We start from the raw sequence: 19,640 nt of genomic DNA on the forward strand, positions 1-19,640 counted from the left end.
AATAATTAAGGGAGGATAGAAAATTATGTTTAATGCTGTGAACCATTTGTATTTGGATGTTAAAGTTTAAAGGAAAAAAATCACATTGTAAATTGTCTAAAAATACTAAACTCTACAAGTAACTTTGAGAAAAACTCAGGGTGAAAATCCCTTATGAAGCTGTGAATAACTCAGATCTGGTGTGGTGTAACGTCAGAGCGGACCTCAGAGATCTGGCCGCTCATATAGAGCTGAGGTAGTTGCTGGAGCGTCTCTTGCGACACGTCTTTGTCCAGAGTACCAGTGATAAGTTGAGGGAAGGCGGAGAACATCAAGTTGAAGAAGATGAGATACCACTGGTCGATCATGGCTGAACCAGAGAAGCCACAGTAGAACTGATACCAGAAGACGATGGTTACAAGCATCTGCGGGTAAACGACAATGGGACAGACGGATGTCAGAAACTTTGATCCTCGTTCAAAGTAAAAAGTAAAAAAAAACCCACAGCAGACAAAGTGGCTTACGGCATTCTTGTAGAAGTAGTACAGGATCATGTTCGCCAGCCGAGAGTAGCACCAGTGTCCATGCACCAGCAGGAGCTTCTGCAGATACCGGAAACGAGGAAGAGCAAAGTCGCTCGCCATCACCGCCTGCAAAACACCAGAGGCGGGCGGCCCAGATTGACTCTCTGCTCACCGACACATCTGGACCTACTCCACTCAGCCGCTTCTTTTTAATCAATCTCTAATGGGTGCAATAACACTTAAACAAGTTGTGTGCTTATTGGGATTCCCCTGCTGCAGCAGTAGGGAAGTGTCAGTCTCATCCATCGGCATCTAAAACCCTCCCAAACGACACCGCTTGCACTTCGAGGTTATCCGTCAACAGCAGAAACATTGTTTGGTTTGGGTTATGCTTCAATAAAGTAAATGCATGCTGGTCTTAATGCAGGAAATATGGTCGAGCATCTCAAAACGAGCTGGAACATCCAGAGTTTACTGTATTAAACATACATTAAAAATGAGACAAAATGAGGCATTTTGTCCCTAAGCGTAGCCGACGTACATCAGAAGTTATAGAATAAGTACAGCACCTGGTAAAAATATTCATCCACTTGGATGTTTACCCATTTAATTTGCTTTTAGAAATCAGTCATGGCTAACATATGGCTGTTTGATCTAGTTTCTAGACCAATTAATTTCTGCAAAAATAATGACAATTAAGAATCTAAAACATAAAAAAGTGGTTGCATAAATATTCAGACCTTTTAAAGTGACTGGCCTAATTCAATAAAAGTCCAGTTCAGCCAGAAGTTCAGCTAACGTCAGGATACAGAGGAGCGAGCAGACGTGCTGTGCAGCAGCATGTGGCCGAAGGCTCTGCAGGAAGTTAATTGGGAACCTCTGCTGCTGGAGTGAGAGGAGAGTTTAGATTTATGGCCCAGGTCTGAACCCAACCTAAATTCAGGCAGGGTCGAGACACAACTACTTACTGGATGGCTGGACTCGTTTAATAAACCTGCTATACATGCAGCAGAGACAAAACCAAACGAGAAAGAATGTGTTAATCAACCTGTTGAGGAATTAAAGACAGTAAGCACGGTGTAGTCAGACTGGTGCAGGCCAATGCATGAACATGCCGTTCCGCCCTGCTCCGCTCCCATCAGTCACACATCCCAGATGATTTGAACTTGACTCACCCTCTGTTACAACAAGTGACAAAACGGAGCTGGAAGATGGGAGAAGTTACACTGCTAGCTTAAATGACAGCCTGCAGAAGCAGTAAAATTGTGATTAAAACGACATGTCCGGTTTACTTTGGGCTCAGGTCTATGATTATAGTTAATTGGTGGGGTTGGGTCGGATTCGGGGTCGGGTTGGATTTTTTAGGCCCGATCTTAACTCTAAGTGAGAGTTAACCGTTCTGAAACTGGACGCTACACTGAATGCGACCACAAGAGGAAGGACGTAACCTTCGTTTTAAAACCCTCACTGCCAACTGCAAAGATGTTCAGAGACCTTAGATCTGAATCTGACAGAGGCACTCGCAAGCTGTGCTGCTTCTCTGCAGGATGCAGGACTCAGTCTCCTGACTCGGCACAACAAAAGCAATTCTATTTATAGCCCCGTCCTTAACTACACGCAAAAAAAAAAAAAAAAAAAAAACACTCCTGCTTTTCTTCCTACCTCCACACCTCTGACAAGATCTCCCATATGCTGCTGCTTTCTCCATCTGCCGTGGACTTATTTCACCTTTACCTGCATGCCCTCCTGTCCGGATATCCCCACGCCGACGTCCGCTACCTGGATCATGCTGACATCATTAGCTCCGTCACCTGTGATTAATGAGTCGGGGAGACAGACACAAAACAGTCCCTCAGAGCGGGAAAGATGCAGAAAATATAATTGGTCAGAAGGGAGAAGCAGACAGCCTGGAGGCAGTAAAAAGTTGTGTCATCAAATAAGATGATGCTCAGATGGTCAAGTGTACAGAGAAGGATAGATTAGATTTATGTTGGTGCAGTTTTTTTTGTTGTTTTTGCAGTGTGGTGCTGAATAATAGTTTCTCTCCTGTCCCCGTGTAGCTAGAGGTGAACTAACAAGCACGTCTTGATTTTGTTTTACCGAGAGAAAAACGATTTGTTTTTGTTCCTTCAGGTGTGGGAGTGGGAGCAGCGAAAGTGGGCAGAGGGAGACAACATTTCGGCCCACTCTAACGAATGTTTGCATTAGCTGCTTGATACGGCCTCAGAAAAACACGAAATCTTACCAAGAGTTTTGGGTCTAGTTTCTAGTGCGAATATTTCCCTATACTTGAAATAAGACTAGTTACATGCAACTTCTCAGCAAGATATAGGAGCTTGTTTAAGACAAAAATTCCTTATTATTGATAAAAAGCACTAGTTCCACTGGGAGATTATTTCACGTACATCACAGGGAAAATGTCTTGTTAAAACTTAGATAATCTACCAATGGAACAAGTACTTTTTCATCAATTTTAGAAATAATTGACTTAAAACAAGCTCCTACGTATATCATGTTGAAAAGCAACTTGTACGTTACTTATTTCAAGTGTATTTGCACTAGAAACTAGTCTAAATTTACTTGGTAAAATTTTATGTTTTTGCAGATTAATCCCACAGAAACTGCCCCCCGTTCTGACTTTAATTCGGGGCATCAACCCAACCCGTCAATTCTTTGTCGATAGCAAACAGATTAATTAATCTGTCGCTGTGTTTGGTGTGATTTATTGAATTGGACGATTGAAGCTTGATGTAACGAAACATACTGACAATTCAACTTTCTAGCTCAGTGTTTCTCAACCCTGGTCCTCACCGCCCCCCTCTCCTGCATGTTTTAGGTATTTTCCTTCTGCCACACACCTGAATTGTATCTCTGGGTGATTAACAGGCTTCTGCAGCACTTGATGGTCAATCATTTGAATCAGCTGCTCTGGAATAGAGGCACATCTAAAACATGCAGAGCAGGAGGGCGGTGAGGACCAGGGTAGAGAAACACTGTTCTAGACGAATGGTAATAAAAAAAAAAAAACAATCTGATGATGAGTCCCAGCCAGACAGACACCAACGTGTTTTTGGATTGTTTGGCTACAGCTAGTCTCCCAGGAGGGTTTGTGTTTATGAAACCAAAATTTTCCCCACATGTGGCGCAACGCAGGATTCTGATCCCTCCTGCATGTCAGCGCAGCCGGTTACGCCACTTAAATCCAAACGTCCAAAACAACAAGCTGCTCAGCGTGGATTTTAAAAGGCAACAATTTCAAGAAAACATTAAATTCAACAGAATCATTTCCTGCCCCGACTTCAAGCTGTACCCGCACCCGAGGAACGCTGCTCGATTTCAATAATGTTGGTCGTTATTTTTAATGACCCAGATACCACAGCAGGTATAATCACAGCTGATAATGATTAAAGCAAAAAAAAAAAAAAAAAATTACAAGCCTGAAGCAATCCAATTACAAAAAGGTCATGACCATTCTGATTACAGCTGCATTAGGACAACGTTCATTTGTTATATTATTTTCAAATATTGCGATGATGAAAACAGCATCTCTGTCCTTAAGGTTTATTCTTAAGCAAAGGCATAAAAGGCAGAGAGTAATTCATCTGAATGGGCAATTTCTTTATTAGCAAGCTGAATTTGAAATGCAGAGCCAACTATGTATAGCATTCCTTTACAAACATTAAAACTGCAATAATGATTCAATTTATTTTGACAGTACCTTCAGGAGAAGTTACAGAAAAACATTTTTGGGTTCTAAATAAACGTATGTCATCAGACGAGGGTTAGGTTTCAAGTTACTAGATTTCAAACCAAAGCATTGGAAGCGGCTCTCTAATCTCAGTTCGGTCTGGATTGGTTGCACTGTGCGCTTTTACAAGGTTTGTGTTTTTTTGGTGTGGTTTCGGAAAGACCGTCAGACCGTCACCGTGTCACCCCACTACTCCGCTGTCGGACCGTGACATTCGCCGCACTCCTCCTGAGCATCACGTAAAGACTGCCGGAGGCTAAACCTGAACCAGGTCCGGATAATTGATGTTTTTGCACCTGACTTTTCACTGAGCTCTTCCTTTGTGCTTTCAGCCACGCTGCTTTCTCTGTTTTGATGCCAAATGATTATGTTATCAACAAGCATTACCGCGGTTAGCCGATAGACTACAGATCTCTGTCGTAGACCCAATTTCTATAGTTTCTACCTTATATTCCTAGTTTGACGGCTGGATGGCCAGAAAGATGCATCTCTCCAGCCACTCAAACTTTTATAACATGGGACAAAAAATAAAATCTGAAAATTTAGAGGAAGAATGGAAAAATATTTGGATTCCTGACTTCTTAGGAACCGTGTTTAATACACCCCAGTAGGACTGTAAACATTTTGCTTCTGTTCTACTTAGAGCAATTTTTAGGTTTCAGGAAAACTGCTGGGCCATCGGATTCAAGCAAAACCTGGCAACACTGAAATCTGAACTTCTGTCACACTCCATCATTCACTCGGTGCTCACCTATGGCCAGAGTCATGACTTTCAGCTTGTTCCGCACCAGTTTGACCACCATGCTCTTCTGCAGCGGTGTGGACCGGCAGCATAGCACCGAGCGGCAGCTCCGAGCGATCGCCAGGAACTTATCCTCCAGGCTCTTGTCCAGGGCGTAGGCCAAGGTCCGCCCATCAATTACCAAGCCCAGCCGGTGCACCATGAAGTGAGCGGTTTGGGAGGAGGAAAGGGAGGATGATGGGTAAATCTCAAAGTGCGCTATGTTACTCAGGAAGGTCTTGGTGGACGGGTCTCTGGAGTTGCAGAGGAATTTGGACTGGATGTAACATAAACTTTCCTCCAGCAACACAGCGCAGTCCTCCTGGATTAGACAGAAGTACGGGGTCAGGTAGAGGTCAGCACCAACACGCCGATGTCTAAACCGCATGAGCAGCTTTGCATCTGGAAACCACATGCCTTAGCAGCAACGGATTCCAACAAATCAAATCATCTTTTCTGGAAAACTCCTGGCACCAGGATGCGTTAAGAGAAGAAGGTAAGCTGGCAGAGCACAACTTCACAGGTCTAGTAGAGTCCGTCATTTGACAGCTCAGCGCTGCTTTAGCAGCAACTGCAGGACCCACACACCACATACAAGGCAGTCGTAATGCTATGTCTGATTATTTTAGTAGTCAATCTTTAGACAATTATTTGAACGATTAATATGATAAATTGGTGCATTCTGCAAATTTTTCATTTAAGCCTCCCTCTAAACAATATTAAAAATACATTAAAAGCTGCAAATAATTCAATTCTATTTTTAAATAGAAGCATTTTGTTATCCAAAATGCAGCAACTGTACTCCATTAGAGAATGCTTCATCATTTGTAGCAAATGATGCATCTGCAGCTAAAACAAAAACAAACTAAGAAAACGACTAACAACATGTGAAAATCATAGTCCTTTCTTCACGACTTAACATCAATACAGCGTAGAGCTGATCTGGTGATTAACCGATAAGTAATTACACAGCAAAAGGGTGTTTAATGGATTTTATTTACAGAATTTGAACCAGATAAAAATGCAACCTGAGGAGTTCTGGGTAAACTATTTACTGACAAAGAAGTTTGAGTCTTGAATGGAAAATGTATCTATGTTTTGTCTCCATTACTGCTCCAACTATGTTCTTTTTTTCTGAAAATTACATTTTTGAGTCTGCATACTCCAGTTAATGATTAATCAATTACTAAATAGGTTGATTGTTTCAAAAATGATTAATCAAAATTAAGTCGATTAACTGTTTTAGTCCTGGTTTGATCAGTGTAGGCCTTTTCTAGAAGTGAAGGAAAATATAAGTGCCTTTGTTGCTTCAGTCAGCAGCAGGAAACTCTCTCACTTCCTCTGGCTTCTCATGAAAAGGCTTCGACACCATAGCAACGGTATGATGGAGGATTTTAGCAGTCTTGAAACCGTAGCTGTGTAAAACCACAGTACGCCTTGACTCTGAATTGTCTGAAGCCTACGTTAATGTTTGGTTTGTACATGATTAATATATTGATTATTCAGCATGTGGCATTGATTAGGTAAACAGGGTGAGCTTTTGGGTGCTGCGGCCCACCTGGGAGTCGGCGTTCAGCGTTATAATCTCCTCATCGGGGTCCAGCAGCTTGCAGGCGTAGGCAATGTTGACTGCCGTTTCCTGTTTGTCACCAGTCAAGACCCAGATCTGCAGGCCGGCTTTCCGCAGCGTAGCTATTGTTTCTGGGACGCCGTCCTGCAGCCGATCCTCAACACCAGTCGCTCCTGTGGACAGATGCATGTCAGCGTCTGCAACAATGCTGCACAACCGCCAGTATTACACAGACACGTTTCTCATCGACATGTTTCACACTTTTCCAGACTCAACTTCCCACAATTCTCTGTCATTTATGTTATTAGACAGGAACAAAGACACAAAGAAAGAGGGAAAAAGAGAAAGAGACAAAGAAAGTGTGAACAACGGGGAAAGAAAAAAGAAGAAAAAGAATGAACGGAAAAAAGAAATTAAGAGAGAAAGCACACAAGGAAGGACAAGAATGACAAGGAAGAAAGGACAGGAAAGAATACAGGGCATACGGAAAAAACAAAGGATTTATGATAAAAATGAAAAAGGGACAAGAAAGGAAGGAATAAAAAACACAGAAGAAATGACAGAAGAAAGAAAGAGAAGGATCCTAGGAATAATGGATACAAAGGAGCAGGAAGGAAGGAAGGAAGAAAGACAAACAAAAGATCCAGGAAATTAAGGATAAACTTAAGGAGTGTGAAAGGACATGAGTCAAAGAAAACCAGGAAGTAGGAAAATAAAGAAAGACATGAGGCAGGAAGAAAAGGAGGAAGAGCACAACAGAGAAAAGAACATAAGGAAGATTACATAAAAGAAAGGAAGCATAGAGGGAAGCACACAAGGAAGAAACGATGGAGGAGCATGAAAAGGAAGGAAGAGAAAGGAGAGGAGGAAGACGGGAACAAAGGAGTGATAGAAGGTAGGACATAACACAAAGAACACAAAGAAAAGATGGAAAGGACACAACATTTGAGACAAAAGGGGTTTATTTTTCCAAACTTATCCACATCTAGAAAATACCGAAACCAAACTCCACACTTCTCCAGAAGAATGACGTTTTTTTCTGGTCTAAAAATGAAGGAAGTCGTTCTGAAACTGAAAAGTGACCCAACAAACCTAAAAGGTGGAGGTTTGTCTCCAGCCTCAACGCCGACTCAAAGAGCAGCTCCTCTCTTCCCTGGATGGCCGTCTCGGCCTCCAGGTGGCGCTGCAGCCAGCGGGCGTATTCCTCTTTACTCAAAGTCTGACACACACAAAACACACCAGAAGGTTACACTCAAACACACACACAGCTAAAGAATCACTGCTTTTCTGTTTCTTGTGTAAAAACGGAACATCACTGCTGTGATTCCTGCACAGCAGAATGTGAAACCTTGACAAGGTGTTTCATCACTCGGCTTTGGTGACAGGCTGTGCACAAGCAAGGAATACACGGAGCCCGGCCTGTGAAAGCATAAATTAGCAGCCTGGGAACGAGGCACAGATTGCAGCTGAGTCATGAAGCATGTCCCGTTTGGAAGGGCTGGCCCGCGCAGTCATCTGTGCCGGACTACGAACACAGCCTACCCAGAATCCAGCGAGACGCACAACCCTGTCGCTTACCTTTTTGGCAATGCAGAGTGTGCGAAGGCCGTCTGCGGCGTACAGGTTCAGGTAGTTCTGCGTCCGGCAGAAAATCTTTTTCTGACGCTTTCCTTTGGTGTTGCCTTAAAAAAAAAAAAATAAAATAAAAAAGACAACAGAAAGAATTGGTTTGAAAAGATCAAATACTCTTTGCTCTGGGAGGGGAAATTTAGCTGAGATGTTAACAGAAACATGAGCACCATCTGTGCTCACACCTACAGTAACCATGCATCTCAATGTTTTTCACAAAAACGTCACAGTCTCATCAAGCAGACAGCTTGGTGGCAGAAGTTATTCGAATCACAAAAATAAAACCATCCTGTTTCAGCCGCGTTACATAATTGGTTTAATACAAGCATGTGCAGTTTGCTGAGGATGTTGGGTCTTATGTTTGGTAACGGAGCGTAGCCGACGTGACTCTGCGGCGCCGCATCTTGGCCAGAGGGAACGGCACACCAACAGATTGGCTTTATGGCTCTCCTGACACAGATGCACCAGCCAGCACTCTGACTGCCAGCCATACAATCTCACTAATAACAGCCCAGCTTGGCTGCGACGACCTCGCACAAACTGCCGCAGCAAATTATTTTTACCTAAAGGAACAAATGAGCTGCATCCTGGCGGCGGCCTCAGGCTTCAAACGCCAGGAAAGCGCTTCCCTTTCTGCTGGATCGGCTCGGCAAAAACCTCCGGTCCTTTAGGTGACCAGCTACAGGACGACCCCAGTGCATTAATGCGTGTGATGGCGACTGAACGCAGACAGGTCATGACGAGCACCACAGCCATGAAGTGGAAGGAGAAACGATGGGTTTTAAAATATTGTACAAACAAAAGTGTTGCAATAAGAAATTAATCACGACAAATTAAGATGAGCTCGATAATTTCCATCTTGATTCATATATTCTGATGGAGAATTTCATAATCCATCTTATTTATAGTTATGTGTGGTTTTTACTTCCGTTTTCTTTATTGCTTTTGGTTGTTGTTTTATTTTGGATGTTTAAAATATCTTCCAATTCCAGTGTACACACACACACACTCACACCTAGGGACAATTAACCTGACAGTTTTTGGACTGAGGGGGGAAGCCGGAGTACCTGGATTGAACCCACCATGCACAGGGAGAGCATGCAAACTCCATGCAGAAAGACCCCAGGGGGCAATTGAACCCAAAACCTTCTTGCTGCCAGGCAACAGCTCTACCAAATGCGCCACTGTGCAGCCCTAAAAGAAACTCATTAATTTGCATTTGCTTGATTTATCGTTTTTCTCTTTTCTCTCTCTTTTTACCAACAACTGAGTGATAAAAGTCTTCAGTCTGGTGCTTTGGTCTCAACTATCCCTTTCTTTGAAAGATAATTGTTCACACAGACTGTAAAATTCATTTTGCCGTTTTCTTTATTTATTTCGGATATTTCCAGTACCAGTATTTAAACTTTATTGATCCTTGAGAATGTGTTGCCATTATTACACCGTTATTACTACTTGCAACAGGGTTCTCTTATGACTTGGACAAACAAAAAAATGACTGCCCAAGGCCAGAGATCACTTTAGTGAAATTTATTTAGCTTTTCTTCAGGTGGACAAAGATGGCAGGTGCAGAATATATACAAGGACGTCCAAGGCAGGTTAAAATGAGACAAACAGCAGTACCTTCAGTGTAAGAGTCCATCACCTTCACTAGCCACAGACTGCCTCCCTGTGGCGCAGAGCCCTGCTTTTAAAGCCACAGGCTCCGCCCACAGAAAGACCAAACAAGCAAACAAAAAACAAACAATTACTTATAACTCAAGTAAACTCTTAAAGGATACAAAATAATAATAATAATAATAAAGAAAAAAAAAACTTGTAATCAAAAATACCATACTCAATTTAATAGAAAACACTCAGTACTCAGGACATCATTACGTCATCACATGACTCCCTCCTGGGGCGCCACAATCCGGAAATAACCCTGCTTGAAAACAAAACCGGGAAAATGTTTGGAAGTGAAAACAGGTTAGGATGGATATGCTAACTGAAGCAGGAACACCGCGTGTGCACCCACGATGAACCGCGTCAGTTTAAGCTGCAACAGAAGTTAGTTAGCGATTGTGTGCATGTGTGTGCGGGTGTGCTCGCAAGTTGACACGGACTTATAATTAAGTCCAAGCTCATGACGGCTCCTCCGTCACACTACTATATTAATTAAATGGTCTCAAAACAACAATATCATTTATTGCAATAAGTTGTGGGACAATTTATCACAAACATAAACATTGGTATGCCTGTTGACCAATGTTTATGGTTGGTGCAGAACGACCTAAAAGTTGGGACGAAATGTGATGTGACCGTTCAGACTGCAGGCGCTATGAAAACGATCAGATCGATAGATTTAGTACCACATGTGGAAGTAACAAACTGGATTTGTTTGGGGGTGAAGAGTATAAAATATCAATAAAATACACTATGCAGTTATAACATTAATAAGAAAATGAGAAAAGTCTGTATGAATACCTTCGCAAGGCACTGTGTACCAAGGTCAACCTGGACATAAAGATTAAAGTTCTTTTTTTCATATTTATTATCATTTTAAAGCACAATATTTACAGAAAATATGAGTTTCTAACACAAGACCATGCAGCAGTGGTGAAACTGGAGTTTCGTCGCAAGTCGTGCTGCAATTTCTCAAGGCTCAAGGGACTTCAGACCACATTCAGCGCCTCCATGTGCGATGGTATTTGACTAACACTAAATAACAGCCTCATCAAAGCTATCACTACACAGATCAGCGTTATGGTGAAACCCAACCTGCATGAACCCAACCTATTAACCATTAAATCTGTTAAAGGAGGGAGAATGAAGCCAAAATCTCACCACTCTGCTGGATTTCACAGAGAAAACTGCATAAATGCCCCTAAAGTGATAAACAAACCACATAGCGTTCATTCCAAAGAGTTGCATTCTTCTCATAATGGAAGCTGAGTTGAGTAATTATTTTGTAATCCAGCCTTATCTGAGCGAATGTGGGGATGCCAGTCTAAAAACATGTGAAACAGGAGTGTCCACCTACACTCAGGACAGGAGGATAACATATCTGGGGACTCATTTTTCTGTGAAGCTGGAACTTCCTGCTACTAATGAACAGTAAAAATAACTTAATAGCAGGAATTAACTAACAGGAGGCCAAGGAAAAGTGGTGCACAGGTTGCTTTGTATTAAATTATTAGGATGAAGAAAACACACAAAACATAAGAAAAATATAAAACAAGACAAACAAATGAATCATAAAAGCCAAAAAAAAAGGAAAGAAAAATGCCAAAGTGTACAAACATTAGTCAAGAGTTGAGCCAAAATAGCAGATAATAAAATTCAACTAACACTAAATTGTTGTAGCTCTCTGGATAAAAGTAACTTATTATTGTCTTGTTATAGTCATATTTTGCAGCCATAATACGGAGCACAGTACTCCTACTTTCACTGCAGTGTTCAGAGTTGAACAGGACCGCTTTCTGTTCAGGAGAGTCGATAGGATTTTACATGACTAACTTCTCATCTACTTTTGTAATGATCTGTTGTTGAAATTACACTTCCCTCACTTTAAACTTGAGTTTAAATACATTAAAAGGTAAACACTTTAATCACCAAAACTCTTGTTTTGTTCCTTAGTTTTATGCTAATGTGCCTGGCGTTGCAGCATGGAGGGAGTCTCCAAATGAGTTAAATGTAACACAGACAAGCAGGGGGATTAAACTGCAGCACAGTCTCTCTCTCAAAATATTTTCTCTGATTATTGTACAGGTAAGTATGAACAAGACGAGAGGCACAGATGTCTTTTATGTCTTTTATATAAGCAAGTCCCAAAGTCAGTCGATGTTATTAAAGCGATCCAATATTAACTGCTACTCAGCAGAGGTTCTGATGCCTGGGGACGGTGCGACGAATTGTGAAGGCCAACACACACAGCAACCAAACATTTTGACTTATTCAGCCTCCTTCAACTACAAAGTCACTGCAAGAAAAATAAAAAGGCCAATTCACAAAATTTGTTAACCAACTGTCATTACTTTGTTTATGTCTCAGTGTTTGCCATGGTAAATACTGAGACGTACCAAACCCCCCAAAGAAACTTGATAGGAAGAGAGAAAACTGAACGGATTGAAAAATATGAACCAAACAGAATATAAGAATGTTTACAAAGAACCAAGAGACTAAATGCAACTTTTCTGCACTCCTACAGAGTTCACAACAAAAAGTATTTGTGGACTACAAAAAAGTTGATTTTGAATAATAAGTCCCATTTAAAGCAAGGGAATAAGAGATAAGAGTTTTTAACCAATTTCACTTTAATTTATCTTCTCTTTTCATGATATTCTACAAAGTGTCTAAGGGGAAAGGTTAATGCTAGCCTTGAACATTTTTCCTAAGCTTAGCTACATAGAGTTATGAAGAGGTTTCTGTTGCCATGACAAGATGGAGTACAGCAGATCTTCTAAGGGATAAGACAAGGAATCAGAAAATGATTTCTTAAAAAATGTTTTGAGCGGGGAGAATTGTATTTATGTGGAGAGAAAATGCTCTGACATGAATGTAGCTTGTGTGTGCTCTGTTGTCACATTTAAAAAGTCTCTATTTTGTATTTTGCTTACTCTAAGGTCTCACCCTTACATCTTGTGGAGGGATGTGACCAAACCCAAGTAAGGCTAAAGAATATGCCTCCAACAGTTTTGCCATTCTCTCTGATCTGTGTCCTAAATAAAACACAATAAGCCGTTTTTTCCAAGCTCAGCTTATCTGCTAAATCTCCACATGACAAATAACTATTTATGTCGTTCATCAGTTATGAAAGAGTTTGTGATATAGCAAGCAGGACTTCAGATGCAAACGTCAGAGTTTAATGTGGACTGAATCTTTCCAAGAATCCTTACCGTGTATACAGATTTAGCAGAAAACATAAGTGTTTCTTTGTGTGCCTGGAATACTAACAACCTGTTGCGCCTTTACCATTAGAATACAAAGGAGCGCCTTGATTATGCAACAAGGAAAATGAAGAAAAAAGGAAGTTTATTTGGGAAAGGTAGCAGAAAGCAGTCTTTAAGCTCAAAGTGAGTTCTTACATAACCTGCGATTTTGTTTGTTGACGTGGAAAGGAGCAGAGTTTAGGTAAGAGGTGGATCTTCTAAGGGAGAGGTTTTCAAAGCGTGAGGCGGGGATTCTGAGGAAAGCTCAGTGGATGGAAGTGAGGAAATATTACATTAGTTATGAAAGAAAGAAAGAATCCGACGAATGCGCTGCAGCTGAAAGGCTCAGGTAGATTTGTTCTCCAGAAATGTGACTGTTGGTAGAGAGAGAAACTAATAAATGTAGAACTGAGCAGTCAACAATGAGTGGTTATGTGGGCTGACATGCTAATAGTGAGTATTAGGTGTATGGTGAAAAACCTTTAGGGTACATTCACACCAGCCCCATTTAGCTCACTTTCATCAAGCTCTAGATTGTTTGCCTACAAAGTCTGATTTGTTTGGGAAGGTGTGAATGTGCAATTGAGCTCTGATGTGAACTGAAAAATAAACTCTGCTCTGCCTACAAACCTAGGTCTCTGTTCGATTGAAGTGAACGCTGGCACCCACATACGTATTGGAACAGCGTTAAATGGACCGGAGACCGCTCCAAAAGCAGGAAAGAGACTGTAGCGCGGGGCATTCTGGGTAAGTACAACCAAAACAAATGTGAGAGTTTAGCGCTCGTGGGGGAAATGGCTTGTTGTCTCATCAGCAACAAAAGACCAATCCTACAACAATCTGACGCCACTCCATTTTTGTCTGCACTTTGTGAAAAAGGAAATTGCGCTTGGTGTCTTCTTCAGAAGTTTCCGTGTCATTTCCTTCAGTAGTGCTTTGTGCAGCGCCACAACAGGCGAAGAGGGGAAAAGTTTTTGCCAATTGGTTTGGATCATTTTCAGCTGGTGAACCGCACCAGCTGAAAATCAAACTGAATCTACCAGATTATCAGGTGTGAAAACATCCTTAGACAACCTTGAACCTTGTCGCATTTGGTCACTTTATCACCTCAAATGTCAATGAATTTTATTACTATTTATGCAACAAGATAACACAACGTAAAGTAGCACAAACGATACTGGTTTTCAAACAAAAATACCAACTGTGGCTTGCATCTGTAGTTACGAAGCCCCTTTTATTTCCAAAGGAACGAGTGCAAAGCCAAAACACAGGCTTTGTGTTTTGGAAAGCATCAGAGGTTTTCATAAGTGCACAAGCAGTGGGATTTCATGGCATTAGAAAATCTTCCGACGGCAATATTACTGGTAAACATTGCCAGTTGTCTGTGTCCAGTGTGAGCCTCTGCTGCTCTGTGACTGTGCGACTGAATAAATACAGCATCATCATGTCAAATGCAAGTTCATATTGTACTCCAAACATGTCTTTGCAAGGACATGATTGGCATATTATGCTGCCCAAACAAGTGGCATCATAAAGTCTGTTGTGTTGTAGAGTTTAACACGAGAACAGGATGCAAAACAATTTAAGATCAGGAGGGTCTCCTTCCAGCTCAACAACTCTAAACCAGAATGGAAATTCACCACAAAAACACAGACAACCCCAACTACAGGTGGGCATTTATCACAGTGCTTATCATTTATTCTGATACATTTCTTATATTTTGATTTATTGTTGTTGCTGTAAATTAATAATGTTTTTCTTTTAATTAAAATGGTCTGTATTGTTATTGTTGCTATTTTTCTCCATTGTCAATAACTTTGAAAATATGATTAAATATACTTACTGTGTGCAATTTAGTGATACAAATCACACTTTTTTTATATGACTGATGTCCTAAAGAAGTGAATTACTAATGAATGCTTTTTAAGGACAGTATTTGTGTTTAATAATTGTTGTGTCATGCAGTCGCAGCCATACAGTCACCTAAAACGTAACAAGTAGTTCTTATCTTCACACTTATCATTACCACAATGGTACCACAAAATATTGCGATAAAATTTTAAGTCTTCCTCTGCCACCATGTTTCTCTTCAAACTACACAAACCCAGACAACAGCTTGAAATGACTGAACGTCTAGTTCCCTACCTGTGTCGGGAGGTTTGATGAGGTTCATGATGACGGAGTCCGCTCCTTTGGTATAGACTGTGATTTGATCGGTGAGCGGGTGCCTCACCACCACCGACATGCGCTTCCTGGTGGAGTCAAAGCCCAGCGTGTGCAGCAGCTCAAACGTCAGCTTCCCCAGGTGAGGCAGCTCCACCATCACCTGGTCAGGGAGGCGTCCAACCAGGGAGCACTTGTACGCCCTGGCGGCGTAGACCAACGCGGCCTCGTCGGGCGACTCCGCCTCGTAGCGCAGCTCTCCTTCCTCGGGGTGGTCGGGCGGTTTTTCGTCGTACTGAGGTGAAAAGGCGCTGAAGGCTTGCTCCAGGGTGCCGGAAAGATGCTCCTCGTTCAGCTTGGTTAGCGTGCTCTCTGTCGAGGGAGAGGAGAGCAGGCTGGAGCATCCCCTGTTGGAAGAGCGGTTGAGACTGGAAGAGCTGCTGCTGTTGGAGCCCGAAGTCAGGCGGCTGGGGGTGAAGCGCTTGATGAAGTCTTCGAAGGTCTTCACCGGAGACTTCAGTTCAAATCTTGTTCGGACCTTGAAAACACAGATCAAAGGATAAATACACGTCTGCGGTACTAGGGTTACATATTCATAACCCTTTCAACTTTATTTCATCCCTTTTCAACCACAAACATCAATGGGCAGGGAGAATGTTTTGGAAGAGTTCATGCTGGGTTAGTTTGTAGAATAATATCCCAAACTTTTGGACTTCAGAATACTGTTCAAGCAAACATCTGAAAATGTAATTGTTTAACTGCAAGGTGTGTGTTAATCCATTCATCCATCCATTATCTGTATTATCTTATCTTTACAGTGTTATAGTTGAGAACAGTAAGGCCCCGAAGTGCTAAAATCGGCTTTCATTGACGTGGGTACATGACGTAAATTGCGTCATTCCAGTGCCTGCCAAACTCGACACCAGGACCGGGCCGAGCTCGAAGTGCTGTGTAATTGGTCAGAAGTTTCAGCACATTGCATGAAACATGCCAACAGACAGCAATGTTGATGTTTCTCTTCAACTTGTACGTTTCCGCTGTCCAGTTTTTGTATCTAGATTCTACAGGGGTATTTTTTTCAGGAACATTATTTGGCGCAAAGAGGAATCATGTACATTATTGTATGATTTTTCACCAAATAGCTACTGCAATAATAACACTGGCAAATGCTAATAACTCAATTAAATAGAAGACAATCCTGGACAAAAACCAGTTAAGAGGACAGAACAACACTGCTGAGCATGGAGGCAAAGCTCAAATGGGACGGTTTAGATCAAAACAGGTTTATGTGTAGAAATGTCCCAATCAAAGTCACTTTGATCAGACCAGTCAATAATTTTATTTGTTTGAATGACCTTTATGACATAAAATCCCAATGAAATCAAGTTTCCCCAAGTGAATCATAAGCCTGGTGGGCCACCAGGCTTTACTTGCCTCCCCACCAGGCTGAGCATGGTTTGTTTAATTCAAATAGGACTTTTAATACACCAGTGACAGTAAAGTGTTGTATTTCCTTTTAAATCCTGTAAAGCACTTTGTATTGCCTTGTTGCTGAAAATGTGCTATATACATAAAATTACCTTTAAAGACGGATTAAGCAAAGGGGTGTGCATTAATTGTGCGGTCCCTGCACATGCCTGTTGACCTCACACTATTATTTCCAAATTATTATGATGTCTACTTTTGCACTTCTGCATTTTTGTAACTTTTAACATTTCTTTAAACAAAATCACGGTGGGCTGCTGTAGCGCCTCTACCAGCAGGTTTTCTGAAAGAAACTCTGGAAATGTTATAATATATTTGTGGATGTAACATGACAAAAGAGGGCAAAAGGTTTATACATCATTACTTTTGCAACACACAGTCCAAAAAAACAGCCTAGTATAGTGTTTTCTAAATTTTAGAGCATAAAACAAAACAACTCCCTTTCATTTAAAGCAGATAATAACTACATTGCTTACAATAAATCTTCAACCATGCAACCTATAAGTACTAATCAAGTCATGTTAACCTGGACCTGCTAGGTGTTGAAGACGTAAACCAAAACTTTTCACACAGGCAACATGATAATCTTCAGTGATATGCAGTGTGAGCCAAAACCTGGCCAATCAAAGGCGTTTCAAGTAAATGTAGCAAAAAAAAGTGAAGTAAAAGGGAGAATATTTCAAGGTTTTTAAAATAAAACCAAGCTGCAGCTGCAACATTTAACAAAACAAAACTGTAGGATCTCAAACAGCTGGTTTCTGACAGCACACAAATACTTTCCACTTTTATATTCTCACACATGCATAAAAAAAAAAAAAAAAACTCTGAGAACTTCCTGGCAGTCAATCGTAAGCAGTTTTCCCCCATGTGACCCGACTATGAGGATCAGCGAGGAGAGCAAACACTGAGCTAATTTTGGGAAAGACAGGAGTCTAAGCAGAGGAAGGCTTGTTGAAGGAAAACAGGCTGGGTCATCAGGTTGGTACACTCAGCCTGAAACTACGTAACTGCTAGTAAAGACTGCCTGGAAACAGCTGCTGCCCTGTGGAGCATTGCTGGTTCTGTTTCAACATTTTACCACCTAAATTTGAACACAATGCCACACAATTTGTCAGGAGATCAAACAAAAGGCAACAACGAATGGCCTGTGATAAAGTAAAAGAACCCAACAAATCAATGGTGATGTTTGTAATGCTGAAACTAAAGTCACTCACCAGTTTATACACTCAGGAGGAGTGCATGTGTAGCAGTTCATCCAGTTCGAATTGTCGGAAACTGAGAAATCGGGTCTTTTTCCAGCAAGTAAACAAACCGTGCAGCACTTGGAATGGTTTGTTTGCTTGTTGGAAAAAGGTCATGTTAACCACAACGCCCCTCAAGTGTGGAAGTTGTTACTGCAAGAATAGAACTTCACTTTCAGTACCACTGAGGTAGTATGAAAGTAATTCAGAGTTACAAAAGATAAAAGAACCCATTTCAAAATAAAAAGTTGGGCTAAGATTATTATTTTTTTTTTTTTTACATACAAAAATCACTGGCAGGAACCTTTGTATTCACATGTTTCTTGTACGTCTATAATTCTGACACACAAGCGACACCCACAAACGGCGACTGATGAAAAAGTCGGTTCTCTAGGCCCATGGGGGTTAATTTTTGTTCCTGGAAATGATCCGATGTGACAATGGAAAAGAATATTGTTGTGTTCAAGTTGTGCTAGAAGGTATCACTAAAGTTATTCAAGTCCAAAATGCAAAACATGACGCAGCAGCACTGACGTCTGCAGCTCACATTTCTAAAGTATGTTTTTCAAAGACGTTTCATGATTGACAAGGGGCTTCTGAAAGCTAAGTTAGTAATCTGATGGTTGAATAATCTAAATAACAGATTCATAACAAAAATGTATGTTATTGCACTTTTATATCTAGTTATTCAATAAATTAGCAGCAAAGGGTCTATGTTTTTCTTGAATGAACATATTTGCAAACAGTGCTGTTTTGTCTTCCTTACAAGAAAAGAAAAAGTTTAGGGTTTTGGATATTTAAAATGTCTTCCACTTCCAGAGTTAAATGCTCATTAGAAATAAAGATTTATTGATCTTTGAGAGGGTGTATTTGCATTACCACGTCATCATCATTCTATAACTTGAAAATTATCTCCAAACAATATTATTGTTTATCGCAATCACGTCTGGGACAATTCTGAGTTGTTATCATGACAGGCCCAGTCCAGGAAGTACTTAGTCAAACAAATCCAGTATCAATGCATTCTCAATCAGTGTATTGCTTACATTATATTAAAACAACACCAATGTGATCGAGAAATTTACTTAACTTTTAGAAAATTGATTAAAGGTATTTTATATGCAGGTTAAATTTAGGACTTTTTCAGAGCAATTTTTACCCTCCTTTCTTTTTAATTAGCATAAATCCATCACTACGCCTGCACTGATGAAAATGCCTCTCCTGGCAAAAATCCTTTACCCAGTCCTTCATGCCGGGGTGGTGCTGTACGACAACACGGAGGGTGACTCACTCCGCGGTCTCCTGACTGCAGGACCCACGGCTCTCACAAATACACAAGTATAAATCCTTCAATGGGCTGGGTTAGCTACAAGGGCATCTTAATAAAATGTGAACAATCGCACCGGCACGGGGAACAACAAATCACAACAATAAAGACGAGCGGAAACGAAAGCTGGAGGGAGGCTGCATCAAAGCTGCTGATTTTGTTTTACGCAAGGCTTGTATTTTTTTTCTTCATCTAAAGCGATAACCTTGAAGGACAAACTCACATGAATAATGTGTCATTTTGTGCAGTTTAATCGCCACGGCTCCATCCCTCTGGGCGGGGA

The 19,640-nt window shown here is 41.1% G+C and overlaps 1 protein-coding gene across 1 annotated transcript in view; it reads right to left on the reverse strand.

Moving 5' to 3' along the window:
* Positions 1-19,640, reverse strand: part of atp10a (ATPase phospholipid transporting 10A) — a 49,900-nt gene that overhangs the window by 13,475 nt on the left and 16,785 nt on the right. Inside the window, exons 10-17 of the mRNA XM_014981762.2 lie at positions 15,287-15,842; positions 8,181-8,284; positions 7,695-7,821; positions 6,591-6,775; positions 5,003-5,354; positions 2,238-2,314; positions 504-629; positions 204-404 (exon numbers count right to left, since the gene is read on the reverse strand). Of these exons, the coding sequence (XP_014837248.1) occupies positions 204-404; positions 504-629; positions 2,238-2,314; positions 5,003-5,354; positions 6,591-6,775; positions 7,695-7,821; positions 8,181-8,284; positions 15,287-15,842 (1,728 nt within the window). The remainder of the gene's footprint in view (positions 1-203; positions 405-503; positions 630-2,237; positions 2,315-5,002; positions 5,355-6,590; positions 6,776-7,694; positions 7,822-8,180; positions 8,285-15,286; positions 15,843-19,640) is intronic.

The sequence above is a fragment of the Poecilia mexicana genome, unplaced genomic scaffold (assembly GCF_051168715.1).
Source record: "Poecilia mexicana isolate PSO_F unplaced genomic scaffold, ASM5116871v1 scaffold_4, whole genome shotgun sequence".
NCBI lineage: Eukaryota > Metazoa > Chordata > Actinopteri > Cyprinodontiformes > Poeciliidae > Poecilia > Poecilia mexicana.